At 39.3% G+C, this 18633-nt stretch overlaps 6 protein-coding genes across 6 annotated transcripts; 2 read left to right on the top strand and 4 right to left on the bottom strand.

Annotated features, from left to right (window-relative positions):
* Positions 1–1182: 1182 nt before the first annotated feature.
* On the bottom strand, positions 1183–2761 carry L201_001655 (uncharacterized protein; the record flags this gene model as incomplete). Its single annotated transcript, XM_066217442.1, has 8 exons — positions 1183–1273; positions 1371–1620; positions 1753–1833; positions 1932–1979; positions 2049–2122; positions 2225–2308; positions 2402–2489; positions 2596–2761. 8 exons carry the CDS (start codon positions 2759–2761, stop codon positions 1183–1185), a joined length of 882 nt encoding a protein of 293 aa, XP_066073539.1.
* Positions 2762–3163: 402 nt separating this feature from the next.
* On the top strand, positions 3164–3712 carry L201_001654 (uncharacterized protein; the record flags this gene model as incomplete). The annotated part of the gene is made up of 3 exons (XM_066217441.1): positions 3164–3245; positions 3322–3433; positions 3544–3712. 3 exons carry the CDS (start codon positions 3164–3166, stop codon positions 3710–3712), a joined length of 363 nt encoding a protein of 120 aa, XP_066073538.1.
* Positions 3713–3823: 111 nt separating this feature from the next.
* Positions 3824–7646, bottom strand: L201_001653 (uncharacterized protein; the record flags this gene model as incomplete). Its single annotated transcript, XM_066217440.1, has 15 exons — positions 3824–4183; positions 4266–4359; positions 4422–4472; positions 4523–4991; positions 5050–5093; positions 5150–5266; positions 5336–5997; positions 6047–6106; positions 6170–6268; positions 6321–6678; positions 6740–6853; positions 6918–6970; positions 7024–7137; positions 7213–7276; positions 7399–7646. The coding sequence occupies 15 exons, from the start codon at positions 7644–7646 to the stop codon at positions 3824–3826; spliced, it is 2907 nt and encodes a 968-aa protein (XP_066073537.1).
* An 828-nt stretch (positions 7647–8474) lies between these two features.
* On the bottom strand, positions 8475–11532 carry L201_001652 (uncharacterized protein; the record flags this gene model as incomplete). The annotated part of the gene is made up of 6 exons (XM_066217439.1): positions 8475–8928; positions 8992–9114; positions 9321–9378; positions 9446–10123; positions 10182–11109; positions 11257–11532. The coding sequence occupies 6 exons, from the start codon at positions 11530–11532 to the stop codon at positions 8475–8477; spliced, it is 2517 nt and encodes an 838-aa protein (XP_066073536.1).
* Positions 11533–12672: 1140 nt separating this feature from the next.
* Positions 12673–14405, bottom strand: L201_001651 (uncharacterized protein; the record flags this gene model as incomplete). Its single annotated transcript, XM_066217438.1, has 8 exons — positions 12673–12899; positions 12967–13046; positions 13123–13160; positions 13238–13296; positions 13360–13569; positions 13628–13929; positions 13989–14143; positions 14217–14405. The coding sequence occupies 8 exons, from the start codon at positions 14403–14405 to the stop codon at positions 12673–12675; spliced, it is 1260 nt and encodes a 419-aa protein (XP_066073535.1).
* Positions 14406–16162: 1757 nt separating this feature from the next.
* Positions 16163–18540, top strand: L201_001650 (uncharacterized protein; the record flags this gene model as incomplete). The annotated part of the gene is made up of 13 exons (XM_066217437.1): positions 16163–16301; positions 16391–16398; positions 16485–16511; positions 16587–16694; positions 16775–16966; positions 17058–17137; positions 17251–17326; positions 17383–17433; positions 17501–17604; positions 17675–17744; positions 17800–18208; positions 18369–18382; positions 18439–18540. The coding sequence occupies 13 exons, from the start codon at positions 16163–16165 to the stop codon at positions 18538–18540; spliced, it is 1380 nt and encodes a 459-aa protein (XP_066073534.1).
* Between the last annotated feature and the right edge of the window lie 93 nt (positions 18541–18633).

Below are 18633 nucleotides of genomic sequence, written 5' to 3'. Positions count from 1 at the left end.
TGTATAATCAGAATTAGATGAGTTACGGTAATGTTGAGTTCCGTAGTTCACTCCTACACATGATCTCTGGGGTGAAGGGTTAAGATAGGGTTGTACTGTAGTGAACGTACAGTTTAGTAGAGTACAAAGTATTAATTAGAGAGAGAGGTAAAAAGGATCTGCGAGATTGAAAGAATATGCCGAAAAAGGGAAATGAGAAAAGGGAAATCCAGATTCTGTTAAAAACCTTTATTTTACACGTATTATCATTACGATATTTGTGAACTCTGATTCTTGGTAAACAGGTTAAAAGATGATCGAGGGAAATGACGAGTTGTCGCAATCGGACCGGAGGAGAACTGTAAGGTTACATACCGACGTGGTCAACAGTGAGTTACATTCTTACTGCGCATCAAAGATACGAGATGTTTGGGCATATTCTAGTAGCAGGTATGGTTATTGACTGGCCAAATATCGCAGAAGAACATGTCTCCACACCCATGTACAGTAACGCCATCATAACGACTTGATTCGAAAAGCAGAGCGGAACAAAATACATGTCTTACTACTGTGACAAATAGAGGGTAAAGAGCGAAAAGCAGGTATGTAATCACAAGACCAAGGTCAAAATCGTCATCTTCATCATAAAACAAAACACACTAAACATGTCGTACTCTTGATGTGTTTGAGCGGATCATTCGGAAAGATACGCTTAATAATGCAGAGTATGTACATACGAGTAAGTTAGATGTGATATGAGCATGAAATGCCTAAATCAAGTAAACTGTATGTACGACTTCCAATTGTCCTTTACGCAATCATTCTTAAAAAGGCGTGAGAATTTCAGTGCCATGGAATCTGGATCCGTCAAGTGGTCATTCAACATATGGCTGAGAGAGGAGTTTACTCTGTGATACCTAGTGGTGTCTTACAATGCATTGCATCATCATTCGAATGAGGAATGTTATAGTAATCGGCCGAGAAAGCGATTGTATTTTCAGAACAATCGAAGTCATTATACTGCCGTCGAATTACCTAGGCATTCCCATCGTAAACGCGATACCAATCGGGTTCGAATTACAGCTTTGATAGTCATACATACTGCACGTAGCAAGTCCACTGCATATTAGGATAACCACATGAAGACGATACCCCTTCAATCATGCATTTTGCTATCAAGTCAACGCTTTTGCCGAGGAAGTATCAAACTATTCGAGCCACTTCAGTATTCACGAAAGTATCGATGTCTAGCTTTTCAGCTTCAAGTTTTACTACACCAGCTTTAGCCAATACCCTATGGAAAATCAATTTTGCGCAGGCAATGATCAGCATGTTCAGTCTTTGATTCAACTTCTGATTATCAACTACATGCAAGATATGACCAAACTCACCTCAAAGTTTCTCTAACAACACTTTCTTTAACTTGTAAAATCTCTTCTTCCCATTTGACAGTTTTTAACCATTCAATTACATCTTCTCTTTGATGTCCGAAATAAGAAGTAACAAAGTCAATATCTTCCTTTTCACGTGCTTTTTCACTGTTGAAATTTTGTACATAAGGCTGTAGTGACTCTAAGAATGTCTGAATCTTTTGAGAAGATGCTGAAGGTGATGCCGCTATATGCCAACATGGCCAGGGAGCTGAAGGAGAACGTTTATCAGCCGGCCATATCATTTTAATACTGATGACAACGGTAGAGACTATATATACACAAGGAGATAATGCAAAGATTCAAGATAGAAATGTGACGATCTATTCAAGACCCAACTTACTGTAGACTGATCCGATGAATCTTACTTCACCTGAATCTACATATGGCTTAGTTGTGAACCATTCCCATAAGAATACAGATGCTGCGATTGCGGTAGCACAATAAGACAATGCCAGAGTCAGCTTCCTAACGTCGAAATTATGGTCTTGATTACAGGACATCAAGTGACCCTAGACTCACTCTCGCCAGAATTCACAGAATCTCTTAGTGGTTTGAATTGACCATTCACTATTCAGTTATATTGCGAAACTCCATCATCAGTTATTAATCACATAAACCAAGATAGGTCCAGCTGACCCTTAAATTTAGGTTGTTCCTCTTCTGTCCAACCTTCATTCAATGATAATACAGAAGCCATAACTTGAGATCCACTAATAACGGTTGTATCAATAATCAGCTTCCCTCCGTATCATTATACCGTAGTCGATGGCTGAAAACATAATTGATAGAATGATTTTGAGAACTATACTGACCTTCCTAATCTGGATATACCAAATGTAGTACCTTTTAGATCGTCCACTGAATTGTATTTGCTATCTCTACCTGTTATTATTGCCCTAAAGGTTTGACACATGGTGAGCTTTCATCGCATTATATATTCTGTGTTATTCCCTCCATTGAAGATGCGTAATTTCTTGTGCAAAACATACCATCGAAGAGGACTGGCAATATATCTCCCAACAAGTTTATAAGAATTTTGACCATTTGCTAAACCAGCAATTAAAGCGTCCGTTAAAGCTGTAAGTTATACAATATCGGTTTTCATATCAGTATCAAGAATGATAATGATCATTCCTCAGCTTTTCTCTATATAGGGCACCAAAATCAGATCAATCTAACTCACCAATACATAAATCTATTTCACCATTTTTCAACTTTACTTGCATTTCACCTGTTCCACCTGGACATTCAACCGGTTCAAAAGTTTCATTTTTATCTTTATCTGCAAATTGTAATAAAGGAGATAAGAAATGTTCTCTGTGCCAACCTATTTTGAGTTTAGTAGTCATGTTTTCCAGCTTTTTCCCTGACCGTTTCAGTTGAAGCTGTATACAATGAAAGAGTAGATTACAGTCTATATATAAGTTACAATTTTGACTTGAAGTATATATATATATATACCACCCTTTCTACCAGGTCTCAGATTGCCGGTTGTAAGAAGGCATCCCAAAGCGAAGCGGGCATCGCCGATGATATTTACGTAAATATAAATGCAAGTGAGCGATCGGAATCACTCGGTTTCGTTTTGAGCATGAATTTCAGTGAACTAACCACTTATGCTTTGTAGTAAAGTCGAAATAATCTCTATCGTTTTCGACAACATTACTTAGCAGCTAAATTCAATCTTTTATCCTTACTGTGGACCAGACCAGGACATTAAGTCATATATTCGCAAGTAGTAGAATCTTAACATGTCATTCGGTAGACCAGGTTTTGCAGACGCTTTCAAAGTTTCACCACCTCAAAGAGGTTCTTTCCCTTTAGATCATGATGGTGAGTTTAATGGAAACTGATAATCAGACTGACTCATGCTAACTCGGAGGCTTCCACACGCTCACTGAAATTTTAGGTGAATGTAAAGAATATATGATGTCTTACCTGAAATGTATGAGAACGAATGCAAATAACAATGGTCAATGTAGATTACAATCTAAGAAGTACTTGGAATGTCGAATGGACAAGTGAGTTCTCCTGGTTTCATCGATATCTCATGTTCATCTATCGACGCAGGTCCACGGAGTAATTCCATCGTAAACAATTAAGTTGATTATTCCCTTAACTTGACAAACAGCGGTCTTATGACAAGAGACGATTTCCAGAATCTCGGTCTTGGAGACGTAATTGATCCGTCTTCGCCTACTCCTCAAGCTACGATGAACCCTACTACGACCCCTGGAACCACACCCACATCGACGCAGAGCGCGAATCCGTCTTCACCAGTCCAGCAAGAAAGGATATAGCATTTTTTTAAACTTAAACAATAACATATTTATCATAAAACTCATGTACAAATAAAATAACCAGATGATATGATCATATACAATATTATTTATTCAAATCTATTTATTCATTTACCACCAATTCCACCAATTACCTGATTTCTCTTTATCAACACTTTTTCCCGTAAATCTGAAATCATCTTTATCAACTTGTTTCCTTTTTTCTTCTTGTAAAAATCTCATATTTTCCCACATTTCTTTCAATTTACTTAAATCATCTAATAATTCAGGTCTATGAGTTTCTTCACTCAAATAATAATCAAATCTATCTTTTGTCGAAGTAACTTCATGATCATCTTCAAAATTATCTAAATTTTCAATTTCTTCACGGATTCTCTCAGAAGTGGATGATAATTGATCAACATGTGATCTCCTTGATCTTGCTGCTGTGACAAATTGTGATAATGATGAAAACACCGTTTCTTCAAGTAACTATGTAGATAGATTTTCCTTAGTATTGTTGTAACATATACACACGCACACGCACACACATATCATAGAATGCACAACTCACCCTTACGTCCTTTGCCCTTTTGGCTAATTGTTTTTCCCTCTCACGAAGATCAAGTACAACAGCACACATCTCTACATCAATTTGCAAGTGTTCGCTATTCGAATGAACCTCAGCGGAGCGCACGCAGATGAGTCTGATAGTACAGTCATTACTCACGGCTCAACCCTTCGCATATCCTTGTAAAAGTCCAATTGCTCTATGGAATGACTATGAAAGAAATTAGCGTCTCAGTCTGCAATATAATTTCGCTTACTCACCGTCTGGTCAATTGCAATATCTGATTATCTAAACCACCACTATCCCTTCTCCCCGTGCCATGAGGATTAGTAACTTCCCATTCCATACCCGTTTCCTCGATAGTAACATCGGCACCATCACTAGCTGTCCTCAACATAGTTGTCGCTCTTCCACGATTTCGCCAAGCTATCGCTCTGTCTGAAGGCGTCCTAGCTATTGATGGTCTACCATTAGGTACACTTTGACCCGATGGTGTACGGGAATGACCTCCACCAGGTGAATATTCGAAATCTGATCTTTCTTCTGTAGGACTAAGTCCAGCGGCTAGAGATGTTCTTGACCATATATCACTATCATTCCCTGATATTTGAGTGACTATGGATGGTCTTTTCGACTGAGCCTTAGATCCAGCGGTAAGGAAAGACGGTCTGGAAGATGTGTTGAGCGATCGATCGAGAGGTTTGTACGATGTTGACGGGCTTGGTGAAGCTAGAAACGATACTATGTCAGATCGGGACACCTTACTGCTTATTCGGAAATAACTTACCTGATTGACCCCTATCAAGTTGTTCATCCACCTCTTCCACATCTCTGAAACACACGATCAGCTTTGCACAACCCACCGCTAGGGACCAAGAAACACTCACGGCTCGATCAATAATGGCACTGTACTTTGCTTTTTTCGCATGATCGATGATTTTAGCGAAGAAGGCCCAGGGCCGCCAGTCTCAGAATCTGAAGTTTCGTAATTTGTACCTCTTCGTCTACACCAAAAACTCACATATTTTAGCTACTTTGGTATCCCCCTAGTGTGTTTAGTATAGCCGACTTACGATACTAAACCAAAACCACCTTTGATAGCTTGACCAGCTCTACCTGAAATCTCTTTGAAAGCACCTTTCAAATCGCCTTCTTCATCTTCTTTGATATTGTATTGAGCGAAATCCCTTGACTGTGTTCTTTTCTTCAGAACATTTCGATGGGTACCAGTATCTCTTATACTTCCTGAGGAACTCATTGTACTTCCCATTCTATTTTTTCTTCTTGGTCTGTCCTCAATACCTTCAGCGACTGACCCATTCCATAATTCAGCTACTTTTCTACATCCCATCAATTCCCAATCTTTCTCTCTTGATCTCAATATACCTTTTATATATGCTTCTAGATCTGTTGTAATCACATCAGGAGGAGCAACGGTTCCGACTTCCCCTTCAGGAACGATCAATCCTACTCCTTGTCCATCATCGTTATCATCGTTATCCTTGAATCGCAAATGGTGTTCCCGTTTTCGTATAGGAGTATCATCTGTAATTCCACCTTTGAGGTTGGCAGATATGGAACTTGTAGCTTGAGCAACACCATTGAAGAGTAGTCGATGTACTTTCAATGAGTCCCCGTGATGACGAGTTCTTTCGTCTAGATAGTGCTGCGCTAATTTCCGGATAGATGAGATGGATAGATAATGACTTGAACCTTCGAACCCAAGTGTATGCGTCTTTAAAGTGAATCAGCTCCATGCCCAGATGTGAATAGTGTCGACTAACCTGAAATACTCCCCATGCATCCAGGAATCGTTTGGTATTGCTGAATGGGTCTTTCGTAATCTGAAGGAGGGCTGTTAGCTTGAGCAGGTCTTGGAAGAACTCCGCATGAGAGATTGAATATACCTTTATTTCCAATGCATCGAGCTCATAGTGTACACTGGTGATAGAACTCAATAATGCTGCCAATGTTTTTGGGTCGATACATCCGCCTGAAGTCTCTTTCTACACACGCATTGTTAGCTTCGGCTTTACAATATTATCTAATCTGACTTACCTCCAATTTTAAAGACTCTTCATGCTCCATACCCATTATCCTTCTCCACTGAAAAATACCAGCTTTTGTCTCGTCACAGAACAGCCCATCCACTTCCATACTACCTTTGAGGTTCCCGAATAATCCCCATATGGCTAGAGACGCCTGTATGAGCTTTACAAGTTCTATGACCAGGTATGTAAATGGATCAGTCGTTATGTCGTGCGTAGTTGTTCCGGCATCAGATAGAGGTGAAGGAGGATATGTTTTGTTGTTTGTTGGTGATGTTGAAGGTGAGGTATTACGAGATAGAGGGATACTAGCATGTAAAGGTTGAGGTATTCGATACAAGTCGTGAAATTTTCTTCGAAGTGCGGGTCTATTTAGAGAAACTTAGTCATTTGGAAGCAATTAAAAGTGGCGATTGAGTGTATACACACATTGGACTATCCATACCAATTACAGCTCTTCCACCACATCCTAGACGTCTTAGTCCAGTGTTGACGGTCGTATATGGCTTAGCTACTCGGAAATCACCACCTGGTACTGGGTTACTAGATGATAGAATGGTTTATGAGCTTACTACCCTCTTTCTCCAGCTTACTAAAATCAGCTTACACTTCTTGACCAAAAGCAGATGGAGTCGTAACCAGTAACGTTCCATACTCGGTCTGGTTGGTAAAAATCTCAGTAATGGACTTTTGAATATAGTTATAAAGCTTACTTTTCGAGGGGAAGATTGGGTTTCTGAGGCTAATATTTGGATAGCATTTGACAATTCGAATGCCGCTTCATGAGGAGATAGACCATGTGAAGGAACAAGCAAGTAAGCTGAGATCTATTGATATACAGCAATTAGAAATGTTCAGGTGTTATGGGTTCCGAAAAATTATTATTTGCGAGTGACACTTACTTTTTCAGTTGGCTTACCAGTCTGAGTAACGATAGTATGTGAGAAATGGGTTCGTGAGAGGAACCTATAGTAAACCGAAGGTCTTAGCATCTTGAACGGCAGTTCGCTCTGTTAGGATAAGCCGTAAAAATGATTCCTTCCCATTCTGAGTTTTACTTGTTAGCCTGAATTCGAAGTACGACTTACCAGCTTCTCAAGGAATACAAAGCATATCCTTGAAGTCTAACTTCCTTCTCAACTCTTAATTTACCTAATTTGCTTAACCATTTATCTTCTAATTCATCTAACGGTCTATCAGTAGGTATAAGTAAGCCATCTCTAGTATGTGGGCTTGATGGTGAAGGTGTAGGTACAGGTGAAGGGAATTTAGATGTTGATGAATTTGATATAGGTGAAAACGTCGATATTGACGTTGGAGAAAGAGTGAATGACATGATAAGCGATATCAGTATTACGCTTTGCTTAATTCAAAATTTGTGTTGTTAAGGTCGCCGTATAGTCATCCTGATAATGTCTTGCTAAATTATCGCTAATCTGTTGATGCGATTACCAAGAAAACAGCATGAAAAGGCTATCTCAAAGCCAAGTAAGTTAATAGAATCGTCATTGTAATTTCCATCTACGGTGACCGATTCAAAAGGTATCAACAATAGTCCGGAAGTGGAGGTAGATACTACAAGTACTATCACTAGTACACGTGTTTAGGTCCGAAGGCTCTTGCTTTAAGCTGATTATCTTGGTAATGGTCTTGCATGCATATGATCATTTGTGAGCTGCTGGGAACATATCGGTGGCTCACTGTCATCTTTCTCTAGATCCCTCCTGATGTGATCTAAACATAAGTGAGTTGTGCACCCTCCCTTCCCCGCAAGCCCTTCTTCATCTCCTCCATTCCCTCCTCTCAACCACCTTACAGCATCTACCCTACCCTACCTTGCCACTTGCCTTGCCTAGGTTCCCACTTGGCTTAACCTCCCTTCTCCCTGCATCTGACTGTACATTAAAGTCTAAAAGTTGCATACACTGTTTTTTTGGAAATTTACTTGTTGAAAACTATGACAATCGATAATAGAAATTTGATAAAAATGATTACAACGATTTACGTTTATATCCTACAGATATGATTTAGAGATACTAACACATACAATTGAGAGAAGCAGATAGAAGGATAAAATACGTTGGAAAACATAATACGAATGAAAATTGATACTGTGTATATATATATATGGTCTAGTAGATGTATGTGTGTCTGCCAAAAATGTTTACTTTCGACATGTCTTGGGTAATTTATAACCGTTAGTTCTAATACCACCACCCCAAGGTGTGTTACCTTCAAGTGAGGCATCTACACCGAGACCTCTTTCGGCGAAAGCGTTCCAGATAGCACAATAATTATCACCACCAGTTCTAAGTTGATCAGCTTGAATGATAGCGTCTCGAGCATCAAAGAAACTTGGTCTACATGGTTGAAGTTTCATACCATCGATGAGTAATTGAAGAAGAAGAGTATTACCGTGTTTGGGGATCAATGGTACAGGTTTGCCGGCGGCGTCGACCGATTCAGCGGAAGTCTTGACATAATAATCGTTTGGCTTGGAAACATCTTCGGGAGGGAACAAAGTGTTCGAGAAGCCATGTTTCTCGATGAGCCGTTGCGAGACAACATGTATTAGCTCGGCCCATACTTCACCAATTGCATGTACACCCCAGTAGTTGCTGTAAAGTTGATCATCAGAACAAACATCGGTTAATTGTCCAGATAGTACGAAATGGACTTACCCTTTGTTGAGGAACTTATAAGTGGATGGGTTGAGTTCTTCATCGGTGGTGTAAGGGTAATGTCTAATTCCTCCAGCAGTGTTTGCCGCCCAAGCTCCCATGGGGTAAATATCTTTTCCTTTCCTGTAAACAGCATGATGTTAGCTGTGATTCTACTCTGCTTGGGCGCGAGGCATCACGAAAGAGGCAGAAAAGCAAATAACTGCCAACACAAAGAGAGGCAAATTGGTATCGTCCAGATCAACGCGGAGTAGAAGTAGTAGCTACCAATTCTCGCCCAATCCTTTTCAAACGATGAAGTGCGACAGAGATAGAATACATGTACTCACTTGAAGTTCTTGTGCTCCTCAATCTGACGAATGAGTGTCGCAATAGCATCTCCCCATCCTGTGTGAAAAAGCAAGTCAGTGATCATTACTGAAAGCTCGGACGACCCAGGCGACAAGCAACTCACCTTCACCCATTCCTCCTGCCTCACCCCAACCTAAACAACCAGAGTTTGCGGGACCACCAGTCAATCTTGTTGATAGACCATGGGCGTATTCGTGCACCACGATACCTTGCTCCAAATCACCGTCTCTGTAAGGGGTAGCTGTATCCCAGACATACATTCTCATTCTTGGAGCTTGACCATCAGGTGGAGTCATGAAATTTGCGTTATTATAACCAGATCCGTCTTGAGCATTAGTGACGACAGCGTCTGAGCCTTTACCTCCCTTTTCAAAGTTATAGTTCTGGAAGTTACCTGAGATCTCGTCGAAACCTAATCTATGAAGTAAATCATGGAACATATTCGATGTGTAGAATAATTGTGTAACAGCCATATCGATATATTCTTTTGGTCTTAATCCATCAGGTTCTCCATAATCGTAAACAAAGACTGTATCATTTGCAATTGGTCTATAGTTCTTCAAAAAATTATTTCTTCCTTCCCAATCTTCGTGTGCATATACATTGTTACCTGCAGTAGTTGAAAATGTTGTGTAATTTTTCGAAACATGAGAACCATCGATTCGAACATCGTCGTATGGATCAGCAGAAGTTGGGAACTTATGCCATCCTAAAGGTGATGCGACATTATCCCATGGTTTCGTGACAACAGTCAAGTTACCGGCAGATGGATCGTTAACACCTAATAGCAGGGTTAGCATGAGCAGGGCAAAAGAAATAAAGTTAGATGGATGACTCACCCCATGGGAAGACTTGATATGAGTAAGGCCCGTACTTGTGAGGTGGGCTAGGAAGAGGTTTTTGACCTCCGCCTTTCTTGGCTTCGACTTTCTTATCATTGTGGGTGTAAGGTTCAAAATCAAAGTCTGTTGCCCAATCAACTATTCTAAGTAATTCACCAGTCTTGACATCGACATAAGCTTCATACCAACTATCTTTCATTTCAACAACATAATTCCAAACTAATCTTGGTGCACCTTCTGAAACTTGAGTGTACATCAGTCTGGCAGGAACATCGGATATGACACCTGATTTACCTAATCCTGGACCTGAAATGATTTCAGTTGGTGGTTCAGCAGGAGCATGTTTAGGTTTTAATGTATGTTGAGGTGTAGAAGATAATTCGTCTGATTGAACAGATTGGAAATCTTGATTACTTGCGTGGATTCTAGGTAATAAACTAATCAAACCTTCTACAGGTGATAAAATACCTGCTCTTTCTGAGTTGAAAGAAGATTCTTGTTCACATAAAGCTTTTTGATGGTGTTTGATATGTCTCATAGACTTGTGTAACTTCTTGATAGCATGTTCATTTACGTGTGATGGTTCATCCTTTGACGAATAGATACCGCCTAACATAACTTGAGAAGCAGATTTAACTAAGCCCCATACACCTTCTTTCGATTCAGAAGTCAATTCTTGAAGATGCAATTTATGTGAATCATAAGTATCTTTCAAGATTTTACAATTTCTTTCAGTTTCACCTGATGATCCTTCTAAAGTATCATGCAAGTTTGGTGAATCACCTGGATGAAATGAAGTTCCCCATGATAAGATACGACCATTTGAATCAATGTTCAAATTCAAATCACCATCAGATACTTCTAATCCATTGATAATTTGTCTAGCGAATATTCGGGTAATGCCGGTTGATGGATCGGTATGACTCTATAAGTAATCAATTAAACAAGAAGGGAGTCAGTATAGGTCATTTTCAATTATGATTAAGAACATGTTTCAGGCATGAACGCCGATCCGTAGATTGCGAATAAAAGGGATAATTTGTCATATTGATTAGGTGAGAATGTTACTTACATCTTCTCTAATATAGAAAGCTTCACCTTCTGGTCCCATTCTCTTTGCAATAAATCTACTAGCTACATCTTTATAATCCAAAGGTTCATTCAATAAAGCTGAATGAGCGACGGGGGGTTCATCGATAACATGGAAAGTATGGTGTTTATGGGTTGGACCAAAAGATAATGATTTTCTTTCCCTTACCAGAGGGACGTTATCATAAGTTGGTCTAGCGAGAGTGAGAGAGGTGGTGGCGAGAAAAGGGAGAACAGCAAGCAACGCTGAAGTTCGCATAGCGATAAGAAAGAACAGTTAGGAACAGTGTGATTTAAGCTAGAAGTGGCAAATACAGTATATCGATAGAAGCAATGGAGTACAACGTTGATTGATTGATAGATAAATAGAGAAAGGAAAGATGAGATAAATGGGAATTTACAACAACTCTTCAGATAGAATACAGAATATATATATATGTGTATATATGTGTAAGAATGTATTGATGTCTATGTGTTATGGATGTATACGGTGGTGGATGATGAATGGGGTAAGGAAAGTGTTTATCCACAAGTGGTATTTACTTATATCTCTTTAATCTGAATCGAATGTGATATGATGTGATTCGGGTTATCACCTACGCTACTGCAGAAACACAGTTACGAGTTCCTTCCTCTTTCTGATAAGTGATAATGATTATTATATGAGTTTCAGGGAAAGTTTAAACTAAATCGGTAGATAATCAACTATATACAACCGGAGATAACGTGGTATAAAGAGTAAAGGCCAGGGTGGCAAGCCATTCAACCAATAGATTAGATCCCCTTGATATGGCTAAAATGTAAAATGGGGGGTTGCATACGATAAAGAAAAGCCGGCCGATTCTTCACCTGTGAGCCGGTCATCTCATTGCGGGGTTTATGCAATTCCTGTGATCTATGATCTTGGTCACGAGATATCAGAGTTAAACGCTGAAACTTCCTCTTCTGGCTTTGAATCAGGTCATACACCTTATCTTCGGTCACAACCGATCAGAGTCATTGAAAATCGCATTCATACTCATATTCATATTCACATTGATATTGAAATCGCCACCAACGTCACCCATTCTTCATGCGATAGTCGTGAATTTGATGACTCATTTTTATTGATTATTTCGGTATTCTGCAAGCGATTCCAGCGAATATAAACTCCAAGAGTTTGCAGATATATATCATACGAAACAGCTTCGTACTGCTCACGGTTTCATTGTAGTTTAGAAATTTAGTCAACATCCAAAACGATTCATGTTGATTGTTTACTGGACATTTCTGCCTTAGCAAAGGAACCATAATCAAACATATTAAATATAAGATTTCTCCTAAGTAGATTTTAGCTCTTGGATTTCACGATTACCTTACAATATCAACCCTTTCTCATTCACCTTACTGACCTTCTCCTTCAACCAGAATAATTTGAATTTGTTATATCTGCACCTTCAGCACCTAAAGTGACATAATATAATTTTGTTTCGGCACAAATCACCATTCTGCCTTTGCCAGCAAATTGGAAGTTTGCAGAAGTTTCACCTAACCAAACTTTACCCAATAACAAACCGGATGGATTCCAGACATGTATGCCATCTCCTACACCTGCATAAACATTGCCTTTGTTATCGCAATGGACACCTAGATTACGATATCATGCATCTCGGTCAGCTTGATATCATGTCGACATAGCTAGCTTGTGACTTACCATCTGGAACACCAGAGTCGATAAATGCAAAAGTCATTCGGTTATCAAGAGTACCATCATCATTCACATCATATCGATATCTTTTGAGGTGCATTTCGGTAAATGAAATCAGCTTGGCTATTTGACTTTTAACTTAGAGTTCTACGTTTCACTCACAAAGTTGCTGGTTTAGTATAATTGAAACCCCAGAAACCCTACATATGGCGTCAGTGAAACTTTACCTTAGTTATTCCAAATGATTGATCGACTCGATTCAAAATAATTCACTCACAGCATTGGCACCAGTATCAGCTATGTAAGCGTATTTACCATCAGGGGAGAATGTGATACCTGGAGGGCAAGACAGTCAGTCAACAAGGGCAAGATAGGTTTGAAACTGGCAGGAGAACTTACCATTTGGCAAATTGAACCCATCGGCTACTACTCCTAAAGCGCCAGTATCAACGTTAAACTTGTAAACCTGGTTTGGCAAAACAGGCGCAGGCCTGAAATCTTGTAAATAGCCATATGTGACATCGGTAAAGTACAATTGTTTGTTTCTTGGATTTACAGCTACATCGTTGAGAGAATTGAATTGTCTTCCGTAATAGTTGTTCAGGATTACTAGATAAACAGAGGTTATGAGATCGGATAGGAATAACGAATTGCTGCCCTTACTTACCTGAAGCTTTGTATGGCTCATTAGGATCGACCAAATACAAAGCCGGAGGTACATTATCACCTTGACCTTCACCTGTGAAAACAATCTTTCCACGGAAATTCGTTGCTCCATTTGGATTTACCACTTGGACTGATGAATTTACCGTTGTGACATGGACAAATCCAGTTCCATTTCCATTGGAAGCTATATTTGCAGCTTGAGAAAGACTAATTTTTTGTATAATTGCTGATTTTTGTAATCCTGTTCCAGCGGCTGGTGCACCTGCATTTTGTACAAAGAACATTTCATCTGAAGGTGGGTACCTATATAAAATCGACATGATTAAATTATGTCACGGTAAAAAACGGGCTTGACAACTTACCATACAGTAGCTTCATGGAATAAAGGATCTGTACCACCATCAGCAATAAGTGTCAAAGTTGGATCTGATCCGATAATATCATAAAATGAATCATCGTAAATTAAAAAAGGTTTAGCTTTCAGTGACTGTGCGTCGGTGCCAGGAGGGTAAAATAACTAAATCAACAGTATCTCCTCTCAGTACTATACTACACATACGATAATTGATGAGATGTAGATGGTCACTCACGGTGGTAAAGTTATGTTGAGTTGGTGAAGGTACATTGTCCAATACTGCGAAACTACTTGGTCTAATTACTTGAGCATAGCGAGGTGTATTACCATTATTATTTCTCTTTGTGGTACCGAATAATTCGGCTTTAGCTAAATGTATATAGAATGCCAGACCTAATGTTAAAACTGTCAATCCGTAAACCATCTTGAATATCAAACTGTTTTCACCTATGAAGCTAGAATTGCTCGTTCGATAATGATGAGTGTTTAAAGAGGTTTGATTCGGAACTGAGGACGAGTTTACATCTTGAACAGCTTTAGTCTTTATATTGCTATTTGATGGTGCATCATTTTTGAGATTCCTCTTCCTAACCATGTTCCGGAATTATATACTGAGCTTTTTGTTGACGCAATACATGTATAGAGCTTAATACGACGATGATGACTTGTGAGCTAACCGAAAGGAGCTGTATAAGAATTGACGGGTAACATCGAGATCAGCTGACTCGGTTGCTTCGTTTTGATATCAAGTCGTTCTTTCACTTGCTCTCTGCCCTAGTATGAAGTTGATGGATTAAATACAAATTCCAGGAGTGTGTACTAGCAATGCCTATAAAATGTCAATTCCTCAAACTAAAGTAAGCAAACCTAGCACAAAACAATCTAGGTCCCCGTAAGGATCCATTTAAAAGGTACTAACTCTTGATAGCTTGCTTTTTGTTACAACATTAGCCCGAATTATCCGGATGAAACGGGCCGAAGAAAGATAAAGATGCTTCCATAACGTCATGTCGCACGCGATTTGAACACGTCAACGGTGCCTATGGTCACGAATGTAAGTTAGTCCGAAGATTTCTCACTTGTACTTGTTAATATTTGCCTATCATGTCCATTATTGTCAAGCAATACATTGATCTCATCCTCATAAATCAGATAAAGGCGTAAATGTGCTCGAATGAGCCTGGTCTACTGTTTGATTACTACAATTAATAAGTGCTCGGACTTTGGGAAGAACACGTAGATTCAGGGTTCCTCGTTTCATGCACAGGGACAACGATAAAGTAATGTTTACCGGAAACAAAACTACGGCTTCACCCTCTCTTTGTCAATGAACAATTTAGCAGCATAAGCTAAAATGCCATCAACAATCAATCATACTCTTACGCTTTGACATGAAATACGAAGCCGTTATATTCGGCTTTCTCTGGAATTCCTATATACACACCGCTAGATCACCATCAGGCGCCATTAAACCAAGACACGTTTCTCTATAGTTTCAGCTTCTATGCACACTCATCTTAGCTGATAGCCTACCGGAATATCGGTTCAAGCTTATACGTATGAAGGAGCTCGGTCTTCCATATCTGAAACGCCAAAGAACATTCGATGGGATTGATCGTGTGAAAACGATCTCTTGTGTGCATACAACCAAGGATACTTAAAATACCGCTACCGAAGGCCGCCGGCTACGTTCCATCTCCATTCATTAACTCAGATAAATACATTTTTTGGAATCGACTAGAGAGAGAATATCGGAAGCAGAAGGAATTTTAGATATTCTGGTAATGTACTCAGGCATGTCCCTCGAGAAGGAAGAGTCTATAAAGAAGAGTCTAATTTCCCTATGTACTTAAGGATGTCTGTGTGTATATCTAATGTTTGCCAATCATCTAAAGAGACGTATCCTGAGGAGCTCACGAACACCGCTCATAGCCTGATGAACATACTGATTACCGATTGATGGGAGGTTTTTCAAGGCAAAAAGAAGGAGATTAAGAGAGAATAATTTGTCAAAATGGAAATGAATCCATATATAAGATGGTATAGGGAGATGTCTTTATCGAAAGTCCCCTTAATGTCTTTTGCATCTCACATCAATTAACTCACCAAAAACTGGACAACGATACAACTTCTCAGCTTTTTTATTTCTTCACCTGTTTATTCGTATATCAATCACCCAATATGTGTCACGAGTCACCTACAGCTCAATTCATAGGTTCTTTAGCTAATATTTTAGGGGATGTCTTCTTGATATGGCATTTATGGAAATACGATAGATGTCGCTGTATGCTTTTCAATAAACGAACCGCATTCCGATTTGGTAAGTCAAATAATCATATTGTCATAAGCACATATTTCCTTATTATCTGCTGATAATGGTATGGCTAATCTACTCCATAATCTATACAGTAATAGTGGTAAGTGTAACATCTGACATCGTACGATGTAATAGATTGATAACAATATTTTACTGATGATATTACCTGATCTTTACCATATAAAGTGGATGTTCATTTTATCTGCTGCTATGGTGAGCTGCAACTCACAGATAAACTGGTGGTGCAATCTTGCTGATCTTATTCGCTTCCTTCTATCTTATCAATAGTTGACGGCATGGAATATTGTTCTGGTATGGGTAAAATATTCAGAATATTATGCAGTTGTACACATCACACCTACCGAAAGCAAAATCGTACCAGTACCTTACCATCTAGTAAGTGGAAGCAGTAGTATCAATCACTTGGGACATTACAGATATGCTTACATTGCCACTCATCTGGTTATACTACATAGTGGGAACAACATAAGCAGACTAAAGTCCGGATCACTTATCAGTTACTATCTTTAGCCTGGGGTCTCATTACAGCTATTCATGCTGAAGAAGTTTTATATTGGGCTTATTTGATCAATGCAATAAAGAAAAGAGATAGTATTCATTGGTTTAAGAGTATTTGGTTTAAAGTATGGGTATTCATGACTATAGCTGTGAGCGATGACATCCCATAATAATCTGACATCCGTCTAAGGAAATCGCATATCATAGAGTAGAGTTAATTCCGGCTAACACGTATTATAGGTCATGGCTATATTTCCAGCTGTAGCAAACATCGAAATCACAAACTTAGTAAAGATGGAAGCCAATATCTTCTTGTGTGGGTAAGTCAATTCCCATAGCGCCTTACCGTTCACACCATGTAGAATCAGGTCCTTTATTTTATAAAGAATAGGACACGTCACTGAAGAACACATGCTTTCCTCGTCTGTACCAGATCAACTTTCGCGACGGTACTATTTTGTATGAGTTTATGGCTGTACATTGTATTCCCACAGTTTGTTAATCAATCGGTGAGCTAGAACCAAATCAGACGCTCTATTTTCTCCCTAATAAATCACCATTGCAGCGTCGACAAGGTGCCAATCCTGAAGTTTTGGCTCGTTTAGGATATTTCCAAGTGAGCAGACTCCGGAGTATGAGTTGTTCGACGATCGAACTAATTCCTTCTGATCCATTATTTCCAGGAGCTGAACGGTATCAGAACCCTTTTCCGCCTTTTTTATGTCATTTGCATCTTGACATTGGCAATTGATGGTCATACAAAACATAAACATGTAAACACCACTCCGTCAGTTTGTTTTATCCTAGCCTTGTCATCACAGGAGATTACATATTGACTTCGTTCCCGGCTATTATAGCTTCTGGACTGATTTATTCTTCGTTGGTGGAATGTTCTCGGTATTCACATCTAACGGTATATCACTTATGGTAAATACAACTTTCGATTCGTACATAGTATTTATAGCTAACAGGCTGGATTTAGATCTTATTGCCTCGAAATGCTATATCCGAAGCAACATCGAAAAGTACAAACGTATTCATCCGACCACCAAGACCTCCTCAAGGACAAAATATGCATATGCAAGCTCTTCCATCGACTACTTCAATTGATACTTCTCAGCATAAATATGAAGACGGCGCTAATTTTTATCAACATGATGTCGAGTCTAGTCCATGGGGTGCATTAGGTGATAGATTAAATGTTGAAAAAGATAAAATTGGTGAATTGAACGATTATGACACCACTTTGGCAGACGGTAGTTTGAACAAACATAAAAATAGAACAACTGAAAGTTTCGGTTCTGTTCCTGATATGCCTTTTGCTCCTACTGGCGGTGAAAGGGTTTTAAGACCTGATGACGATATAGATGCACTTGTCGCAACGCTGAACTGTAACCGGCCAATTCAGGTGGAACCCAGACACACTGGTACTCACATTAACCACTAAGGCAAAAGGTAGCAATTACTAGAAGCTCGACAACTGCTTCTAGAACCGGTTATATAGGCTTGTCGACAAGTTTGGTGCCGACTTCCGGTTCACAACCGTGACAGCACTTCCTTCAGCTGTAAGTCGTCAGGCAGTGTTATGAGGAAATATGCTGATGAATGATACGATGAACAGTTGAACAACTTTAGATCGCCAGCAGATTTCGATACTCCTATTAGACCTACAGAAGTGAACATCGTAGTTACTACAGAGCAAGTGGTAGAACATCATACATAAGCGAAGTGGCTATCATCAAACACCGCGAAAGAAAATATGTGGAGTGTAGACAGCACACTCATATCATATCGTCGTAATATAGAATTATAGAGA

This window comes from Kwoniella dendrophila, chromosome 2, assembly GCF_036810415.1.
Source record: "Kwoniella dendrophila CBS 6074 chromosome 2, complete sequence".
NCBI lineage: Eukaryota > Fungi > Basidiomycota > Tremellomycetes > Tremellales > Cryptococcaceae > Kwoniella > Kwoniella dendrophila.
The sequence above is the reverse complement of the archived record's forward strand: the minus strand, read 5'-3'. Positions and strand labels throughout refer to the sequence as shown.